Consider the following 21,798-nt stretch of genomic DNA (forward strand, 5'->3'; position numbering starts at 1 on the left):
TGCCCGAATCTCTTTATCGCTTAAATATCATGTGTCATGCCTCCCTGATAGCTCACCTGATATTTGATATATGGATAGTTTTGGTCTATTCTAGCTTTCACATTATCTTTGATGTTACCCCTAATAATCATCACAGTGTTGAAGATGTTATCAAAAAAATTCTTCTCAATGTGTATAACATTGAGATTATGTCGAATAAGATTAGTTTTATAGTACGGAAAATCCCATAATATACTAAGCTTCGTCCAGTTGTGCGTAACACCAAAATGAAGAAGATTAGTTGAAGCTAACCCTGTTCTCTCGACGATCTTCGACACTTTACTGATCATCTTCAATATTTTGATTCCAGTAATCCTGGGAGGTGGACTTAATCTCTCAATCCTGTTTTTGAAGAATTTATCTCTGTGCTTCTAAATGGGTGATCGTGGTTTAGAAATTTCGGTGACAGTTGAACTAGTTGTTTTTCCTACCATGTTTCAGAGTAAATGCTTCTGACATATCAATGTAGTAAGAACACGCCAATTTTTTGGTTGTGCTCTAACCAGATAACATCCCATTTCCCGGCCTCAGTTGAAAATTCTGCTTCGTAGCGATGTCATACATAAGCACATCCGAATCCCATAATATTTGAAGCTCTTCAATCAAAGGCTGTAAGTTGACGTCGATTTTCCCCTTCGGGCTATGTTGGCCTGATACGATCGCATAAAAGGGGGCAAATTGTACGACATAATGAGCACGAGTTTTCAACATGACTGTATGGGGTGAAGTCATCCACACATATCCCAAGTCTAACATTGCGTACTTCAGCTGCAAAATCCGGGTAAATAGTGTCAAAATGTCTCCAGGCCTCACCATGTGACGGATGACTCATCGAGTTAGCATCAACAGATCCAGTAATGTGCCAAGTCATGTGAGAGGCTGTACGCATGGAAGCAAACAATCTCTGAAGCCGGGTTATGAGCGAAAAATAAGATGCTTGTATAGAATATTTTTCTGATTTTTTTTTCTCTCCTTTTGTTTGAATCTACCTGCACGAAAAATCGTTTCGACTGCATCTTCCTTGTAATATATCATGCACCGATTATCACAATAATCGATCTTCTCAAACTATAATTGTAACTTTAAAATAAATTTTTTCATTCTTTTTAGGCCATCCAACACCGAATTCCCTACAAGTTTTGTCTTTTTCAATAAAGTTGCTACCTGATTAAATACTTTTATGGGCATATTAAAATCAAATTTGATGGTCAACATTCTCAGTACTACTGATAACTCTATATGTGCAGTGCAATTATCACATTAAAGTTGTTGTGCAGCGTTTAATAAAACATAGAACTGTTGTGATTCGTTGTTCAATATTTCAGGTTCATGTCGAACACTCTCAACAACTTGAGCTTTTTGAGCACCATGAGCCATTTCTTCATATGTGCTAAGATCAAATTCCTCTGTAGGGCATAACTTATCGATGCACCTCCTTGATTGAATTGAACTTCAATTCTTGCTCACCATGCGCAGTCCAATACCAATAATTAGGTTTGAATCCCTTGCTTTAGAGATCCAACTTTACTTTTTCGAGTGACAGAAGTGTTTGATTTTTATGCTTCACATAAGGACACCAGAACTTTTTCTTAGAACAATAAATGAGCAGCTGTGGTGCCACCTACATGAATTCCTCAACGCCATTCAAGAACTCATCTGTGAGTACTTTTCTTTTTGGATATAACCTGTTATACATTTAAACTCTCAAATTACAATTATCTATCTGCAACATAGATGTAGTTTTACAGATCAGTGCAACTACTACAGAAATAAAAATTAGTCAATACTTGTCAATATGTATAATGAATGATTATGTTTATTGGTTCGTGGGAATATAAGATGTTTGGTCATGTCCTTGATAAATGTCACAAGTTTCATCCAAACTTGAAATCTAAGGTTCAAGTTAATAAGGATGGGTCTAACCCCACTGCTCTGGACATTTTTTGTTCCACCTGAGGAGGATACTACCAGACATGAGTTGTCTGTTGCTCGTGAGGACCCCCCATGACACTATTGTTACTGTTACTACGAGTGATGTGATGCTGACACCTTCAAACCCCATAAAAAATAATGCTGATGGATTATTACCTACAAATGATAGTGTTCAGATTGATAATTAGGAGAGCCTCGTAGCTTCGCTTATTCAGGAAGTATCCGATGTAGAGACAACTCATACTTCACATATACTAGAACCTTTTGTGGGTACTATGATTGGTATTTCTTCTGCTTCAGCTCTACCACCCCATCAGACTGATTCTTCGAAAGAGGAATGATAGGCCTATTCCAGGAGGAAGAAGAAGAATGGAGGCCTACTCCAGCTTGGGAACATATTGGATGATAGATTGGTTACTACTGGCAATGACAATCATCTTACCAGCTTATTAGCTTGCATAAATGGCATATTTCAATAATAAAATAAGGTTTCAAGTATATTTTTTTACAAAAATAAATAAAAGGCATTTTTCTCAATTTATGTCTATTTTAAAGCTTGTAAATTTAAACTCAATTTTTAAATTATAAGTTTGATACTAATAATAATAAACAAATATTTAATAATTAAAAGAAATAGTTTATAATGCTCAAAATATGTTTTCTTTAAAAAAACTAATATTAGCTTTGTAACTATTTTAATAAATATTTATAATTGTCATAAAGTAAAAGACATCCTAAAACTTCAAACTAAAAATTATTATTTTTTAATTTAAGCTCAATTTAATTTTAAGGGATTTGCATACATATCATCAAATTCATATATATTTATATATTTAATAAAAAAACTTATTCAATTAAATTATATATATATATATATATATAATCTATGTATCCCTTTTTTGCTTTGTTAACTTGTAAGGAGTCATGAGTTGCTCTTTTTTGAAAAAAAAAATATAATCTATACTTATTTAACTAACTGAAATAATATAAATAAATTAAATTTCTAATGACGTGAATATTATATTAGGATTTCAATTTTTAGAAAGGTCGACATCAAGAAAAATCAAATAAAAGATTAATTATCATCGAGGTGAGTATTCGTACTTTTAATTTGTAATAATAATTTATTTCTTCTCAATTATTTTGCAGTTAATGATACTGGGAGATGTTTTATTCTGATTAAGATATTTTTTTATTTATTATTCATATTATTATGAATGTTGTAGCTACTTACTCTCATGCATTATTGAAAATTTAATTCATACCATCCGACCGTCTGTTCCCGTCTCGATTAATTCCAAACCTCGGGTTGGGTCGTGATAGAAGGTTTGTGTGTTCTGGCAAGATTGAGGAAGAGCCGAGCGACATCGAAAAAATGGGATGATTTGTTAACTTGTAAGGAGTCATGAGTTGCTCTTTTTTGAAAAAAAAAATATAATCTATACTTATTTAACTAACTGAAATAATATAAATAAATTAAATTTCTAATGACGTGAATATTATATTAGGATTTCAATTTTTAGAAAGGTCGACATCAAGAAAAATCAAATAAAAGATTAATTATCATCGAGGTGAGTATTCGTACTTTTAATTTGTAATAATAATTTATTTCTTCTCAACTATTTTGCAGTTAATGATACTGGGACATGTTTTATTCTGATTAAGATATTTTTTTATTTATTATTCATATTATTATGAATGTTGTAACTAATTACTCTCATGCATTTAGTGTATGCTTATATGGTATGCTAAATTAAATGCGAGGACACATGAATGATATGTTTAAGTTGACTACTTGTATGTGCATGACTGACTATGATGAAGTAACTCTTTGATAGTACTTGCGGGGGAGCACTAAGGTACCTGTGCATCTATATGAAAATGACTATTGATATTGATGTGCTTTAATTAATTTAAATTTTTAAACTTTGTTTCTATGATGACTGTATAAATATAAACTAATATTGGTATGCTACTGTTGTAGTAAGATTTATTGATAACATTTCAAATGTTAACATTGATCATTTAATTGACATGCATTTTGTTTTTTTTCCCTATATTATTATAGTTTAGGAATACGAGTATTCACAGACTTGTTTAGCTCACAGTTATTTTAAATTAACTTTCCATGTTAATTTAATTAATTAAAAGATGATTGATAAAAAAGAAAATGTGTATAAAATACATGGGCAATCATTAACGAGGCAGATTTAATTTTATTGCTTTAATTTCAATTAATTAGTGGCTATTTCATCTGTTAAATTGTAGATGAATATTGAAAATTTAATTCATATCATCCGACCGTTTGTTCCCGTCTCGATTAATTCCAAACCTCGGGCTGGGTCGTGATAAAAGATTTGTGCAGTGTGCTTTCAAGATTGAGGAGGAAGAGCCGAGCGACATCGAAAAAATGGGATGAGGAGTAACGTGCTTGTGTGAGAGGTATGATCGATTAGTGGAAGAGAGGTTAGTAGATTTTTTGTTTTATTTATATAAATTATTTTAATTAAAATTGCTATTAATTTAATAGTATAATTTCATAAATTAAAATTGTGATTATAATTTGATGAACAATTTATTTAAAGGACGAGGGAATCAAACCAATCAATTGAACATGTTTTAGAAAAGTATGTTAGGGTTATTTGAAATTATATTTCTTTTATAGAATTGAGAATGTGTTTAAGTATTATTTTGGGGTAATGTTAATTTTGAGTTATGTTAATTAACGTCGGGGAACATAAGAGAATAAAAAATGGATAAAAATTGGATTTGAAATCAAAGAGTTTGAGAGTTTGCCACATCAATCGATTGATAATTTTCCTATTTAAACTAAGAAAATGTTTACATTTACATGTGGTTATGGTTATTAATTATTATTATTTTAAATAAATTTCGTGAATCCATTTTGTGAATCCATTTTAAGATGGAACAATTTAAAAGATTTGAAAGGATCGTTTATAACGTAAATTCAAATGAGTAGTTATTACTTTATTTGCTTTAAATGTATTTTTTTTTCTTTAAAAATCTTTCATTTCTTTCACATGCTAAAAACACTAATAACTGGCTCAAGATAAGTAAAAATAATATGACTTTTTTATGATTTCAATTCTATCTTTTGTACTGCATTATATGAAAAATTAAATAAATTTAATTATTGAAATAAATGAAATATAATTTAAATGAAAAATAAATGATTAAGTCTATGAGGTGTCATCTTTTGTAATAGCAAAGGATGCTATTGTATTCATACACATTAAAGAAAAAAGAAATGAAAATTGTTGTACTTCATGGTAAAAAAAATGTAATAGAAAATCTAAATGATTGTGTTTTTATGGTAAAATGAAAAATAGTTTGATGGTGCTCTTGACATAGCTTTTATAAGTAAAAGAAAATGTAAAAAGAAAATTTTTCAATGAAAATGAAAATATAATTGATAATTCAATTCAATTTTATAAAAATGAAAAAGGCAAAGTTTACTTTTTGATCTTCATCAATCATGTTCAACATTTACATATAAAAATTTAATGCATAATAAATGAGTAATTATTGACTAATTTTATTAAAATTTAACATGTTTAACTACCATTTTCAAAAAAATGTTTGCTATATTGATATGATTGATAGAATAGAATTTATTTATAAGAGATGCATTATTGATAATAGTTAGTAGTCTGTTAGTTCTTTTATTCTCTCATTTTATCATATTATTTGTATAACTATATCACTTGATAATTGTATGTATTTATTAAATGATTACTTATATGTTTAATGTGAATTAGCGACTCTTTTCTATATGAATATTATTGACTAATGTTAATATTTAAAATTTTTTTTTGCCATCCGTCTGTTCGCTCCCGCCTTAGTTAATTCTAAGTTTCCTGGCCTGGTTGTGACACTTTAGGCGACAACCATGCAACCCCTAATGATCACTCTTGGTTTCCTAACAGGCTTTGGATCAAAATGACCTAAAGCTGCTATCATCTAGAGCTAGCTTGAAAACCTTATTTTCCTAACAGACTCTGGATGAAAGCAACCTAAGGTTGCTATCATCATGAACTAGCTTTGATTTCATCATAAACAATGCGCATGTGCTAAATAACTTTCACCACTTTTGGACATTTCACTCTTTGTTCCTTCGATATTTCTGGAATTATGAGAAATATAAGAAGAGTTGATTGAAGACAATCTAAGAAAGTCCTTGATTAGTTTTATTCTTTTCCTATTTATGTTTATTTCAGTTTATTTCATAATTATTTCATTTCCATGTTTAAGAAAGACAAATTTGATTAGTTTCTAAATTAGAAGGGAATAATATCCCTATATATGTAACCTCATAGTTGAATATTGAGAATAAGATCTCGGAGAGAATTTTATGCTCAGTTTTCTTCTTTGTATCAACACTTGGAAACAATCCCTAACTCTCCTTCCTCTGCTAGAGCCTCTCTTCAGCCTCCAGCCCCTGTAGGCCGTAACTCTCCTTGTAGTCTGCTCTCTGTAGACTTCTCCCTGATCAGCCACTAGTAGCAACCAGAGTAGTCAATTGTTTAGGCAGCAGCCAGTGCAGACCTGCAAACATTTTGCAAAGCAAACTTCTCCTTCCAAGCGGTTCTCCCTACAGGCTTTCTAGACGAAGTAGATCTTCTCGCTGCAGGGTTGTCTTCTGGTTCCTGTTTCTTTTTTTTCCTGAATTCCTGTAGACTGCCAGTTGCAGAGATCTTCTCTCGCACGTGATATCCTCCCTGCAAGCCCGTCTACTACGATCCATGCAGGCTAAAATCAGAGCCACAACCCAAAATTTCTGTAGCAAGCTGCAAACCAATGACACATCTAGCAATAACCTAGTGAATAGCAATAAAAATTCTCTTCTTCCCCTTATGTAGCCCTAAACGTGCATAGGGCTTATGGAGAAGTACTAAATGAAGATATCTAGCTCTACTTCGGAGGCTAATTCTGAATCAGAGGTCATGAATTATGTTCAAACATTTTCAAAACTGTTTACGTTTATCACAAACCATAAACTCAATGGCCATAACTTCCTTCAATGGTTCCAGTTCGTGTTTATGTGCATTTGTGACAAAGTAAAAGAGGAACATTTTATGGGAGATGACAATTTCTGAGCTCACTGATCCTAACCATCGCTCATACAAGATTCATGATCACATGGTCATATCTTGGTTGATCAATTCTATGATTATAGAGATTAGAGAAAATTTCTTGCTTTTTAAACAACATAAGAGATTTGGGAAGCAACACATGACGACTTATTACATTACCAAAAATACTTCAAAGTTATTTGAGATTGAGATAAATTGCATGAGCTTCGATAAGAAGAGTTAAGTGTGACTCAATACGTCAACACACTAAGTACTGATTACAGTTAGATATGTATGATACCCACAAGACTGTTCTCAACCAAACCCAAATCCAAACATCTTTGAAGTTCTAAGGTAGGCGGATTTCAGTCGAGAAGATAGGAAAAGTTGTGCAAACTATACTATCCAAGAGTATATTACCTGTGGGAAGTTATCATCACCTTATAAAACTTTTGTATCTAATCTTGATATTGTGCAGATACCCAAAAATCTATTCATGAAGAACTTCAATGTTCATAGTGGAAAAGGTTATTTGAAGAGGAGATCCAAGTATTTGGTCTAAATGACACATGGACCTTTACAAAGCTTCCTCCAAACAAAAAAATCATTGGGTGTGAATATGTGTTCAATGTCAAGTACAAAGCATATGGGAGGATTTTGAGGTTCAGTGTTTAGTTGGTGGCTAAAAGTTTCACTCAGTCTTATGGGATACTCTCAGGAGGCCTTTGCATCAGTGGTCAAGCTAAACATTGTAAGAGTTTTTTCCTTTGAAATGAACAAAATGTGGGAATTGCATCAACTTGATATCAAGAATGTCTTCTTGAATGGAGACCTTGAGGAAAAATCGTGTATGGAGATCCCACTAGAGCTAAAAATGGCTCAAATAAACATTTGGTTTGTAAACTAAAAAATTCACTTTATGGCCTCAAAAATCTTCACTGGCTTGGTTTGACAAGTTTGTCATATGAAATTTAATGGGCGCATTCAATGCTATGCTGATCATACACTGTTTGTAGATCATACACAAAAAAGTAAAAAAACTGTATTCATTGTCTATGTAGATTGTATGATCTTTACAAGTGGTGATAAAAAAGTTTGTGAAGATTTTGGATGTTCTTGCTACTGAATTTGAAATCAATAATCTAAGAGCTATGAGATACTTTATGGGCAAAGAAGTGTCTAGTTTGAAGACTGGAATTGTGATATCTCGAAGGAAGGGCATTCTAGACATTCTAAAAGAGACAAGAATGCTGGGGTGTAAACCTGCATACTATTATGGATTTTAGCAAAAAAGTTAAATTCAGGAGAAAAAGACATTAGTGGAAAAATATATATGGGAAAGCTTATCTATTTATCGCACACTAGATCTGATATAACCTATTCTGTCAAAATTGTGAGTCAACATATGAAGAGTCTAAATAAATAACATTTGAAGATGTTTTACAGAATATTGAGGTTTTTTAAGAGAACTCTAGAAAGAGGGTTATTGTTTAATAAATCAGACACTATGGAGGTAAATGTTTACATTGATACTAGTTGGGCAGAAGAACTCACTGACATAAAATTCACATCTAGGTATTACTCCTATTTATGAGGAAATCTTGACACATGGGTGAGCAAGAAGCAAGTAGTGGTCCTTAGAAGTAGTGCATGGTCTGAGTACAGAGCACTTGCTTTGAGAATTTGCGAAGGAATGTGAATCCAAAGGTTATTTACATGAGCTGGAACATTCCACAGTTAGTCCCATAAAGATGTTCCATGATAGCCAAGTTGCCATCGGTATTGCAATGAATTATGTGCATCATGACAGAACTAAACACATTGAGATTGATAGACATTTTTTTCTCTAAAAAGGTCAATGGTGACAGTTTTTACTTAATCTACATTTGAACTCATCTTAAAGTCGCTGATAGCTTTATTTCTAGGCAGCCTCATTGAGTTGAATATCAAGTTGTACCTACACAGTATATATGACCCAAGTTAAGGGGGGAGTGTGGACTTTCGAGAAAATATAGGAAGATTTGATTGGTGATAATTTAGAAAACTTCATGATGACTTTTGTTCTCTTTCTATTTATGCTTATTTCAGTTTATTTCGGAATTATTTCTTTTCCATATTTATGATAAATATATCTAGTAAGTTAGAAGATAATAGTTGCCCTATATATATAACCTAATAGTTGAAGATTGAGAATAAAATTTCTGAGAGAATTTTCTCCTCTGTTCTCTTCAATATCCTTTCTGTTTTTACTGCTATTTTTTTGATGCTTTCTTTACATTTATCTTAACTTCTTGAAGTGATAATGAACACTTCACTAAATTTTTTATTGTAGCTCAAATTCTATTTATCGTTTAAGTTCTGAAATTCACTTACTTCTTATTGACAAACTTAATACATTTTTTTTGAGTTTATATGTTTATATTTTTATTTAAATTAATGACTGTTTACTCTTTTACTTTTGCCCCTTCTATCTAATGCTTCGTCAACCTTGTGCAAATTGCCTTTTTATTTGTGTTCTTTATTTATTTTGTATTTCTTAGCTTATTTTTGTAGGGCTAAATACATCAAACAAACTTTTATGAGCGTACAGGCTCACACCTTATTTGGCATAAATCATTGAAGACAGAAGTCTGAACGGGCTACCAGTAATTATAGAAATTAATGTCATATTGAATAAAATTTGCCTTACTTTTTTTCTGTTAGTAATTGTTTGAGGACTTAATTTTTGTTTGATCAATTCAGCTAGTATTGTCACCCAGGCAAGGAGCATAATGGCCTGAATAGACCCACAAGCTACTGTTGTTCTAGGGGGGACGAGTCTATTGACTCTATTCATATGCTCTTTTAGAAGGGATTATATTATCTTATTTGAACTTGGGTTCTGTGCCCTCTTCAAACTTTCCTTATACGTGTGTTTGGAGTTGAACTTCAGATTGCGTCAAGTCGTGATATGTTTTCGGAGAATTTAGTGATCTAATAGGTTGGTATCCATTTTATTGTACCTATGTAAGTACAAACTCAGTAATATTTAAAAATGACATGCCCACAAGCTACTGTTGTTCTTTTTTTTTTTGGTTCTGACACTATATTCTAAAAATGAAAGACTTGCTATTTTTATTTCACATCAAGGCAATATATAACTCAATGACATGCCAGTTCTTTGATTTAGTTTTCCTTTTTTTTTTTAATTTCGTTGCACCATGTGAACAGTATTATATAGATTTTGATATGCACTTATATACTTGGACAATACCTTGTCACGCCATGTGTAACTTTAGTAAGTATCAGGCTCATTTTGTTTTGTCTCTAGTAGACGTGTTAACAATGGATTGAATTGTTGTTTTCATTTCTTTATAAATTATAGTCTTATGGTTTGTGTATCACCAACTCTTTGCATGGAATATAAGTTAGAACTTGTGTTTTCCTATCGTTCAATTATCAATTTAAATCTTCCAGCTAACTTGAGGAATTTGCTGTTTCTATTTCCTTGATTGTTTGTTTGATTTTGTTCCTTACACCTTCCCGTTTGTTTTTAAGGTTATCACTTGAAGCCATCACACTTGTCTCTCCCAAACTCTCTGAGCTTTTCCTTTGGTACAATTCACCATAGGAAATCAGTCATTTCGGTTAACAAGTGGCAAGTTTCTGCTCAAGCTTCATACAGGTAAGTGACTTTTTTGCCAGTAGAAGTATAATAATAGTCCTTTTTTCATAAAATTGAAATTTTTATATATTCTGTTAGATCTATTTGAATATCTCATCTTTAGCGTCATGTACTGTAATACTGTGCTGTGAGGTACATAAGTTCTATTATTTTCAAATAACGCATACTAAAATAGTTTTTGAATTTTTTTTAAATTTAGGCATCCAATTCTGTACTTTTCAAATAATGCATACTAAAATAGTTTTTTAATTTTTTTTAAATTTAGGCATCCAATTCTGCATGGTAGATTTTTGAACATCTCGGCCCTCCTATTGTTTCAGTTGTAACAAGGAATCTGTTAATATAAACCTTGCCATTTATAAGTGAATTATTTTATTGGGCATAAAATTTTGTGCCACTCCATTGTCATGATTACTTTTTGTTCTTACTTTCCTACTGAGCAACTGATATCGAAGTTACTATTGCCAACCTTGCATAAGCAGCAGTGCTTCTCAGCAAAAACATTGAAAAATATAAAATAAGGAAAGAGAAGGGAGAAATTATACTTGGGTCCTTGAAATTGTGGAGTCACTCCAAATATTTTCTTAAAAAATTGGATTTCTATTAAATATCAATATAAAGGGTAGTTGTAAGATGAATTGCAAATTTCTTAAAGTTCTTTTCCTTTAAACATATTGTTTTTTTTCGCTGAATTTATTCACGTGAGAATTTTTTTTGTTTGAACATCAAATTTTAATATCGTCTTGGACAAAAACACACCTAATTGAAAAGAATGCTTTAGGGCGATGCTTTAGGGCCTCAGCTTGACTAATTGAAGTTGACGCTATATACAATATCTAAGGCGTGGACTGTGATGTCACTAGAAAACACACTCCCTACTGAGTTTTTGCATTGGTTGCTGCTATGCAAGTGTGTGCAAGGGTAGTACGTATGTGCATGCTCATGCTTGGATGAGCTCATTGACAAGCTCACCTCTTTTACTGCTATGCTATTCATGTGAGCTTACATGGGCCATCCTTGCTTGCTCTTCTTGGGGAAGAGCAAACTTCCATCTATTCCTTGCTAGATCTCAGATAGTTAGTTCACGTAGGAGGGAGAAGAGAGAAGGGGGAAAGAACTGGGAATCTTTGACATTTTATTCTTTGTTATCAATTTTGTTAACAAATGGCCAACATCGAGTATTTGTACCTTCAAGTTTTGTTAACAAATGGCCAACATTTTGCTAATAGAAAAAATTTATAATATTTAATAGGGATGATACCCATTTTTTTTTTTGAAGTCCACTGATTTGTGAACACTTGGCTTTATGTAGAAATGTTTTGCTATTTCCATGATGTGATGTTTGGTGCAAAATAAATGTTTAGTAAACATTAATACTATAGTATAATATCTGGTACATTGAGCCTGCTAGAAGGGAAGAATAATTGAATCTGTGAGTTGAGTAGCCAAAAAAGAGGGAGGGGGGGGGGGGGGGGAGGGGAAGAGAGTGGAGAGCAGAATTAGAGAGAGAGAGAGATGAAGTGAGTGAGGATCAGAAGAGGGGCTCATGAGGCTATTAAAGAGAAGCGAGTGAGGAAGATTAGGAGATAAAGAAAGTTAAGCACGAGTGAGATTGTAATCAGGGGTAAACCATCGATGCACACTCACGAATGAGATTGGGATTCTAGAAGTAGAACACAAGAGGATGATGAGAAACGACATGGACATCGAGCACTGATTTGAGCAGACAAGATGAAGAAAAGAGATTGAATTAACGATGGATGTCCCAAGTTGAAAGCAGTAGCGATACATGGATTTACCACTCAATTGGAGTGGGGTCCACTCCTTAGTTCCCTAGATCTATAAGTATGTTGTTTTCATATTCTATGTCAGTTGTTTTTTGTGTTTCTGTTAGGAAAGTCGTCTACATCCCTTGTTTTTCATTCAAGGATTGTATCCAGGAATGAGTGGTTCTTCGGCCGTATATCGTTCCAAAGTGGCGGTCATCGTCCAAGGGATGAGTGGCGCTACGGTTGTATCTCTCTCATTTGTTGTTTTCGTCATCGTTCTTCCTGTAGACCGTCGAAAAACAGTTTTGTAGTTGTTTTCGCAATAGACCGCCCTCTGCCTTAACCTCCAAGCGTTAGTTTCACTTGCAGTCTATTTGGATTTTCCCTATTGCAACTCCGCCAAAAACCACAGTGTTGTCCAAACTCAGCTCCACCCCAGTCCATGTTACCACATCCTTGCAGCCCGCCACTTCACACTTCTAATGGCCACCCTGTTCCTCCCACCCATCAATCCAAACCACGACCAACCTTCTTGCAATCTACAATCCCCACAATGGGCCACCCTCCCTCCTGCACTCCAACCAAGCCCCTTACCTCCACCATATAGATATTCTACAGCCCCATCTGCTGCCCCTATCGTCCAACTGCTATTTCCATGCCACTTTCCAGCCACAACAACCCGCACCAATGCTCCTTCATCTTGCATAACCGACAACCACCACCTTTGGATGCAAGCTTAGGGGCATTTGTGTGAATGTATTTTTTTGTTTCCCCTTTTAGCGTGTCAATTGTAATTGCTTATTGGCTTTTTTACCGCCATTGTCGGGTCCCAAGTTTCGAATACTATAAGGATTTTGAATGTCTGAACTCCCTTGTTTAAAAATTCTCAAATACTTTTTAAGACAAATCCTGAGATATTATAACTCATTTGAAAGTCAGAATTCAGTTACTTGGCAGAAGATTAAAAGTCTCGTGATATCCTTAGTTAATTGCTTGCATTTCAAGCACATATTTTTATTTTGAAATTTATTTAGGACCCATTCTAAATTCTTTAAAGTGAAGGACCCAGTTATTAGGACATTAATTTCATTTTTCCCCGAAATCATTATTTATTATCAAAATATTGAAATTTATATCTTGGATCACCCCTTTTTTGAATTTTTGTTGAGCTTTGAACGTTTTGTTATTCGTGCTTTCCAAACATTGAACATTTCTGAAAAACAACAAAATCTTTCTTTATTTTATTGCGGCAGGAGGGAAGGGACAGACAAACATTGATACCACTAACATCCATTTCGATAACAAAAGTTGCACAATAGTAATCAAGAGACGTTTCATCCTTTGTCAGCTGCGTAGGAGTCATGCGGATCACTGGGATCGACCGAAATCATATTGATAAAACCTCTTTCAGGCTCTCTCAGATATTCTTTCGGGATTGTTATGCTCTCATTCTTGAAGTTTTCCTCAAGCCAACTTTGAAACTGAATCACTCTATAGTATGTTTAATGAACCTGTGATATGGGCAATATCTCGGGTGCCCTTTCTTGTTGACTTCATCCGACTTCCTTGGTTTTTAACTTGAATTCGGGCTTCTTGATTAGATTGCGGAACATCTTTTTGACTGCTTCATCTTCAAAACAGTATATCCTGTTTAATTGATCGATCATGGTTGGAATTTGTCTTTCATCCATTTGGTAAGGTCTCTGCTGAGCATTCCATTGAGGGCGTTGGTGGGTCTGTCGAGGTTGTTCTGCTTGCATTTGCAACGATCGCTTGCCTCTGTCGACCACTGCAATGATCCCAAATTTCTTCTCAAATGTTTTCATTGGCTCCAACCCCTCTGCTTTCTTTAGAAAACCAAGTTACGTAGCCTCTTCTTGGAGATTCCCGACTTTGCTAAGCAGCTTCTCAAATGTCTTGATGGTGAATCCCTTGAGTAAGAAACTCACTGGACCATGAATGCTCCTTAAAAGGATTTCGACTGCTTGCTGCTCCTGGAGTTGTGACTCATACTTCATGTTAAAATTTTTCCATCACAAAATTTAGTTCATCAATGTTTCGGTTGGCTTCTGTCACTCCAACACAAGATCACCAACGGTGATATGGTGTTTAGCTCCATCGATTCACTTAACAAAGAGGTTTTTTAATTCTGCAAATGTTTTCATTGAGCCATTGAGTAGTTCGGCATACCAGTCAAAAACGATTTCGGAAAGACTACTCACAAATTGACGACACAAGAACGCATCACTACCCCCCGCGTTGCAGCAACTTACTCGGAAGTGTGCAACATGCTGTCGGGAGTTTTCTGTTCCATCAAATGTCTTGAACGACGGTGGTACGAAACCCTTGGGGTATTGCACAACATCAAATTCCGGGTATGGCCTGTCCTTTAGAATCAATGCTCTTTCTTCTGATTGAGTCGGGGCTTCTTTTGTTGTTCCACCATTTCTTTAATGTATTTCTTCTATATCATGCTTTGGACTGAATCCTTCTTCTATTGTTGTTATTTGTCAGTAGAAGTAAACTCTTTTCTTTCGTCTGTAATATAAACAATTTATGACCGGCTTGCTTCTGGAGCTGTCATTTGTGGGATTGTGACTGTCCCTTAATTGTAGACATCATTTCTTCTAGTTGTTTCTTCATCTGATTGATCTGTTCATCATGTTGTTGAATGACTCTTTACAACTCATCCACGGCGTTCTCCTCAGTTAGTAAAAAGAACATCACGCGAGGATAAGGTGGCTCTGACCTCAACAACGTTGATTTCTGCGAATTCCTCTATCACATAATCTGACGGATCGTAGGGTTCATCACCCGTATCTTTTCTTCGTTCTTCACACAATTGTGCAATGTCGGCTCGAGGCCTTTCCAATGCAGCCTTGATCGACCTTCCTTTGACTACTTTAGGTCAATTGGAGATTTTTGATGAGCTTCACCTGTTTTGTTGAGCACTAGCGTAGTTGTGTAGAAGTCAATTGGAACAATTAGATCAACTAAAATCATATTGATGGAAATCTTTCAGGTTCTGTCAAATACTCATTCGGAATTATTATGTTCCTGTATTTGAAATTCTTCTCAAGTCATTCTTTGACGCTGATACAATTCTTTATAGTGTGTCCGAACAGTCTATGGTAGGGGCAATAGTTGGGATGGTCTTTTTTGTCGACTTCCTCCGGCCTCTTTGGCTCTCATAATATGAAATTGAGATTCTTAATCAAATCCGGAAACATCTTTGCTATAGCTTCTTTTCTGAAAGAATATACTTTGTTCAACTGCTTGGCCGCAGATGGACCCCGTCTTTCATCCATCCGGCATGGCCTATGCTGGGATACTGTTGACCGTACTGTTGGTTGTATTGCTGGCTATGCTGTAGATCGTGCTGTTGCTGATATTGTTGGTTGTACTGTTCTAGTTGCTGGTAGATCTATTGAGGCTGCTCGACCTGAATCTGTACTGACTGCTTGCCTTTATCCACCGTTATTACTCAGATTTCTCTTTGAATGTCGTCGCTGGATTTAGATTATTATGGAGAGATGACGACGGTACTATGGTAGCAACCTCATAGACTCCATCCTCTCCGCAGATAGCACGTAGATAGCAGACAACTGGTAAAACCTACTTCCCATGATTAGAGGTGAGGTCTCATGTAATCCTGTCTCATCCAGTTGGAGGGCGGTGTCAGTAGTAGCCAACTCTGTGGCTTTCGCCTTCTCGCCCCTTAGAATTTTCTAGTTGCGCAACATTTTCTGTCTTGGTTAGTCGCACGAACTTTGAGTTAGATCCAATCTCGAATACGGAAAACAGTGTGGCAAAAACATCGATTGACACTTCTTTGTATAGAATCTACTTTCCTTTGTTTAGTGGAACAGTTGGTGTAGTAGCGGTGAATCCAGGGACAGAAGCAAAAACACAGAAGCAGAAAAAGTCCTGGGAGCGGTCCCTACGCTTCTAGTGGCAGACTTTACAGCAACAACAAAATTCTTTTCAATCAACACCCTCTTCAAAGGGAGGAATTCCTTAGCAAACTTCAGATTAAACTCCACCACAAGCTCGACGGACTTCTCCGTTTCAGATTTCATTATTGCGACAACAACATTCCCAAGTTTGGCTTCAATATCATCGAATCCTGGTCCAAACTTAATGATCGTCAAATCAGGCAGTTCGCTCTTGCTAATAGCAAACTCCATTCCGGTGGCGAAAGAAAAGATTAAGTTTGGTGAAGAAATTGTTCCTGTCATTTGAAAAAACTTTCCGGAAGTCAGTGACGTCCAATGCCTTGTAATTTCAGCGAAAGTACTCAAGTTAACGCACTTGTCTTATGAACTGGGTATCTTTTGAATTTTATTCATGTGAATTTTGTCCCAAATTTTGTGATTTGTTTCACTTTGAAATTTTGATGGAATTTCGTTTTATTTGGAGTTTAAATGGAAGATTGTGAGAGTGAATTTTAGTGTTAACTCATTCACACCAAATCAAAATCGAAGAGGAATAAAGTGTAGGACCCGACCTGAGATTTGGAGGGGGTCGGCTTCGCGTCGGACTCACTTCGATAGACCACTTCTAATCTACCACACCTATTGGGGGTCTAACCCACAATAAACCTTAAAGATTCTAGTGCCCCTCTGTTTAAGGATGATTAAACAGACGACTCCTGAATCCAAAGAAGTTGACTATACCTGCCCAAGAAAGAAATGAGCGAGGCGTGCCAACGGAAAATGGTAGTTTGGTCCATGAGGGACATTGACACACTACCGATATATGAAGACAAAACTTTCTGATCAAAATGGAGAGAGGAACTCGTCCCAAGCGGAGTCGCCAGAAATTATCGGTTAACTTTTTTTTTTAAATTTAAAAATAATTTTTTAAATTTAGTTTAAATATAAGAGGTATATAGTTTGAGTTTCGAAGGTAGTGTTTTAATTTTTCGAAAAATGTGACCAAATGGATCTCATTCGTCCAATAGTTTACATAATTGTGCTAGATACCGCGAATAATACACCCTCCCAAAAGATAATTGTATACCTCGGCGATAGACCCAATCCTACAAACTAAGAGATTTGTGACATCCGTTTGGTCTACGAGCCTTTTATATATGACCGACAATTTCTTCTATCTAATACAAAGATTAGATAGAGTTTGTTTTACCTGGATTCCAAGTTCTCTGTAGAGGCAAACCCCTATAGTTAATTACATCCTAAATAACTGAGGGCATTTGAGAAAACTTTCGATAATGATCAGAGGTACTAGTCTTCAATAATTCGAGGTTTAGGTTTTCACGGTAGGACGTGGAAAAGCAAGTGAAAGTGGCTTGAATAGGAACAATTATTTTCAGGAGTCCAAATGAAGGGAAAGGTAGGGGATGGCAACGTCACAGATCCTGATGAGAGTCCTCTGTGAATTCCCAAACTATTCTACAATGTGGCTGCATTTTGGAGATGATGTTATTCAATTGTTTAGTCTTGCCAATTTTATTATTTGAGACTTACATTTGCATAATATCCGATTATGCAAATAGCCCGCAAAGAGATGAGGATTTACGTCGTAACGAACGACAATTTCAGAACCTAAAGCGAATTAGGACTTACACTATACAACATGGTTGCACAGGTGCCTAAAGAGGGTGTAAGAATTTATTTTGCGCTAGACGAACTACCTCGAAGTTCTATGAGTTGTTATTGTTTAATTCTAATGAGAGAGATTGTTGAAGAAGATCCTCTTGTTGCTCGATCCAAGTTCCTTGCCGTGATACCCACAAAGATGGCTCCAAGCTCATCGTCGAAGTAACAAACCTAAACAAACCTAAACTCTAAGGTTCAAAAGGTTTTACCAGGTGTGTTCTAGTGTTAAGTTTTGTTCAAGTATTATGAGGGGGTTAAAGTTGATTAAAGCGACAACTTAAAATTGATTAAAGCGACATCGGTTAGGATCCCACGGTTTCCTCTTCCGGCACTACTATTGGCACAACTATTTTTTTTGAATTTTCTTAGTTTAAAGGAGTTGTTAAGCTCATTTAAATCGGGGAGATCTCGTTAGCAACCGTGGGTTACCTCATCCGAGGGGCTCCCGTAAATTCAAAAATATGTATTATGTATTGTTTTTTTTTTTTTTTGAAAATTTTGTTTAATTTTTTAAAGCTTTGTTTTGAAAATGAAATTGCAATCAGCGCTTGAATAATATGTTAGAGTAAGAGTAAATTGCAGTAAAAAAAATAACAATAAATGAAATGTACCTGTGTATGTGACGTATTTGCTGTTGTTATCTCTGCTGCGTGTTTAGCTCACAAAACATAATATAATTTGTAGGAATTTAAATAAATTGCAGAAAAATAGAAAAATAACAAGTAGCAGAATAAGTAGTAAATTACTAGTAATAACAACTAAAAACTCCAAACAGGTGATCCTAAGGCTTTCTACAACTCCGGACAACAACTAACAAACGTGTACGGTGATCCTACGATCTCCTACGGCTCCGGGCAGCAACTAGCAAACGTGTACGGTGATCCTACAACCACCTACTGCTCCGGACAACAACTAGCAAGCGTGTACGGTAATCCTACGATCTCCTATGGCTCCGGGCAGCAGTTAGGAGCTCCAGATAGTGATCCTACTGCTTTCTACGACTTCCGATAGCAGCTAGGAGCTCCGGGTAGTGATCCTACGGCTTCCTACTACTTCGGTCATCGGCTAGGAACTCCGGACAGCAACTCTACGGCTTCCTACGACTCCGGGTAGCGGCTAGGACCTCCGTACAGCACTTCTACAGCTTCCTACGACTCTGGACTGCTGCTAGGAACTCCGGACAGGAACTCTACGGCTTCCTAAGACTCTGGACAGAGATAGGACCTCCGGACAACAACTCTAGGGCTACCTACAGCAGCCTACAACAATTTTGTACTTCCTACAACACTTCTACAACCTCTAGATAACAGCATACAGTGACTCTACACCTCAAACAGCTCTTGCAAGCTTCCAACAACACTTCTAAGCTTCCTAGTAGCAGCATACAACGATTCTACACCTCAAACGGCTCTTGCAAGCTTCTAACAACACTTCTACGCTTAAAAAAAAGCAGTTTTTTTTAAGACTTTTAAATAGCAGCTTTTAAGGGCTCTAAATAGCGTTTGAATAGGAGCAAAAACAGCAAGTAAAATTGCCCCTGAGAGGTCCACAATTCTCTTCCATAAAGTCAGTAAAACAGCCTAAAAGATTGATGTTCACACCATTCCAAATAGGAATTAAAATCAGCCCAAAGAAGTGAATAAATTCTAAGCATAAAAAAAAATTCCCTTCATGTTAAGAAACAAAGGTATTTATTTTGTAAAATTAAAGATTTGGGTGGTGTAAATGTAAGGTTTAAGTTTCCGACATGCAGAAAATATAAGAATGTGTTGTAAAAATGTAAGAATTAACGCCAAGTTGTTAGATATGCAAATATATATGAAATTGAGTAGTATGTAGGCAGAGTTCCTGTAAAATTAAGGCTATCAATGAACAATAGTTGCTCGTGATAATATATAGCTTTTACGTTACTCTCTCACTGCAAAATTCATATACAAAAAATTCTAGAAATACTGCCTGCAAATAGTTTATACAGTGTAAAATACATTGTTCAACAAAACCACAATTACAAGCCTGAACTCAAGGTCAGTTTTAATCGATCAAGTCCAATAACCAGTTTTAAATTAGGAGCATTTACATATATACCACCAAAAACATCCAAACTTTGATTTTTACAAATACATACCACCCAAATGTTTCTCATCACCACTATTTTACTTTTAAAAAGTAAAGTACACCTTTAACTCAAGGATTTCTTCTTCTCAGGCATCCTAGTTTCAAAGGCAGGGTTTCAAACAGTTTATCAAGAAGCGTGATTTAAGAGCTGTCATGTGAAATAGTTCTCACATTAATCCTCTCAAGTATTTTTAATCTGGAATTCTGCATTTACACGATTTGCTAAATCCTACCAGAGTTAAATCCTTCTTGTAGTCAAGTTAATTCAGCGCACGGGTCGAGAAAAAGAGATTCACTTAGACAATATTATCGGCTAGTAAATCAAAAGAGTGCTGCAGGATGGTGTGTGAAACAGGGATCAAGCAAGAAAAAAAATAAATAATAAAAATTTCTCTCAGAATTGAAAACTTTGTTTGGGGAAAGAAAGTCGAAAGCTATCACTCATCCCCGAAGGATAAAAACGGATAATACCTGAAAGAACTCTAAATGGGAACGTCGAATAATGGTTGCAACGTATTCAAAACTCACTTCAAGGCATAGCTCGCTGCCGCGCAACTAAAGAAGCAAGGAGGAAGGACAACTTGAGAGGAAAGCTCGGCCAGAGGCTGTTCGACCTTGAGAGAGGAGGGAGGCGAGGGTTTCTATCTAGGGAGATGGCAAGCCGAATGCCTAGAGGAGAGATGGGTTTCGGTGCAGAGAGTAGGGGGAGTTCAGTCTTCGGTTCGCAGAGAGGAGCGGGTGATTCGAGAGGGCTTGGATCTGGAGGAGAGGGAGGCTGGTATCGAATGGGGCTTCTTCTGTGTCTGGAAAAGGAAGGCAGGCAGGTGGAGTTCGGTACAGAGGAGGAAGGAATCAAGTGGGATCTCTTGAGAGCTGGGCTGCGAGCGAGGGGATGATCGAATCAAGCGTTCTGTCGCAGAGGATATGAGGCCAATTAGTATAGTCGAGGGAGCCGTTACGTTAAAGCTTTGGCGGGGAATTAAATGGTTTCCTTTGATGTAGCCGGCTCAAATGGAAAAATATAACACCAAATTATTTTCAATTAAGACGAGTTTTGTTTGAATTTTGAAATTTGAAATTCAAAATTATGTGAGCTGGTGATTAGCCCATGTTCAACCCGAGTCCAGCTCAAATTGAATATGAGTGGAACTTAGGATGAGCCCGGGCCTGCACACCGCTAATTAAAAATGTGCATCGATTTTTGTGTTAATTGCTCGCGTGCGAAACCATAACAATATGGGTGTTCTTTTTGGTTAAATTTGATGTTCCGGACGCGCTGACGTGGTCTGTTTCGTCATCTGGGGTCGTTCGGACAAATTTGCCGACGATTAGGTCAATTCAAGTCAACATCGTGTGTGGTGCAGTGAGTGCGTGATTTGTGGCGTTCACGACTGTTCGAGTCTTGGAGGGTTCACCTATGGCTGTCAGATCCTGTAGGAACTCATTTTCGGGTCCTCTACATGTTAGTCCTTAGCCCTTGTAACTAAGGGTTGAGTGCTTGAGACTACTCATTTCTGAAGCTACAAAGATAGTTATTAAATCGTCAGCACCACATCAAAACATTCCTG

The 21,798-nt window shown here is 35.7% G+C and overlaps 1 protein-coding gene across 1 annotated transcript in view; it reads left to right on the forward strand.

The window, feature by feature from the left end:
- Positions 1 to 862: 862 nt before the first annotated feature.
- LOC110035527 overlaps positions 863 to 21,798 on the forward strand; it is a 24,111-nt gene continuing 3,175 nt past the window's right edge. Inside the window, exons 1-3 of the mRNA XM_020739760.1 lie at positions 863 to 953; positions 10,027 to 10,044; positions 10,602 to 10,728. Of these exons, the coding sequence (XP_020595419.1) occupies positions 863 to 953; positions 10,027 to 10,044; positions 10,602 to 10,728 (236 nt within the window). The remainder of the gene's footprint in view (positions 954 to 10,026; positions 10,045 to 10,601; positions 10,729 to 21,798) is intronic.

The sequence above is a fragment of the Phalaenopsis equestris genome, unplaced genomic scaffold (assembly GCF_001263595.1).
Source record: "Phalaenopsis equestris unplaced genomic scaffold, ASM126359v1 Scaffold198025, whole genome shotgun sequence".
Classification (NCBI taxonomy): Eukaryota; Viridiplantae; Streptophyta; class Magnoliopsida; order Asparagales; family Orchidaceae; genus Phalaenopsis; species Phalaenopsis equestris.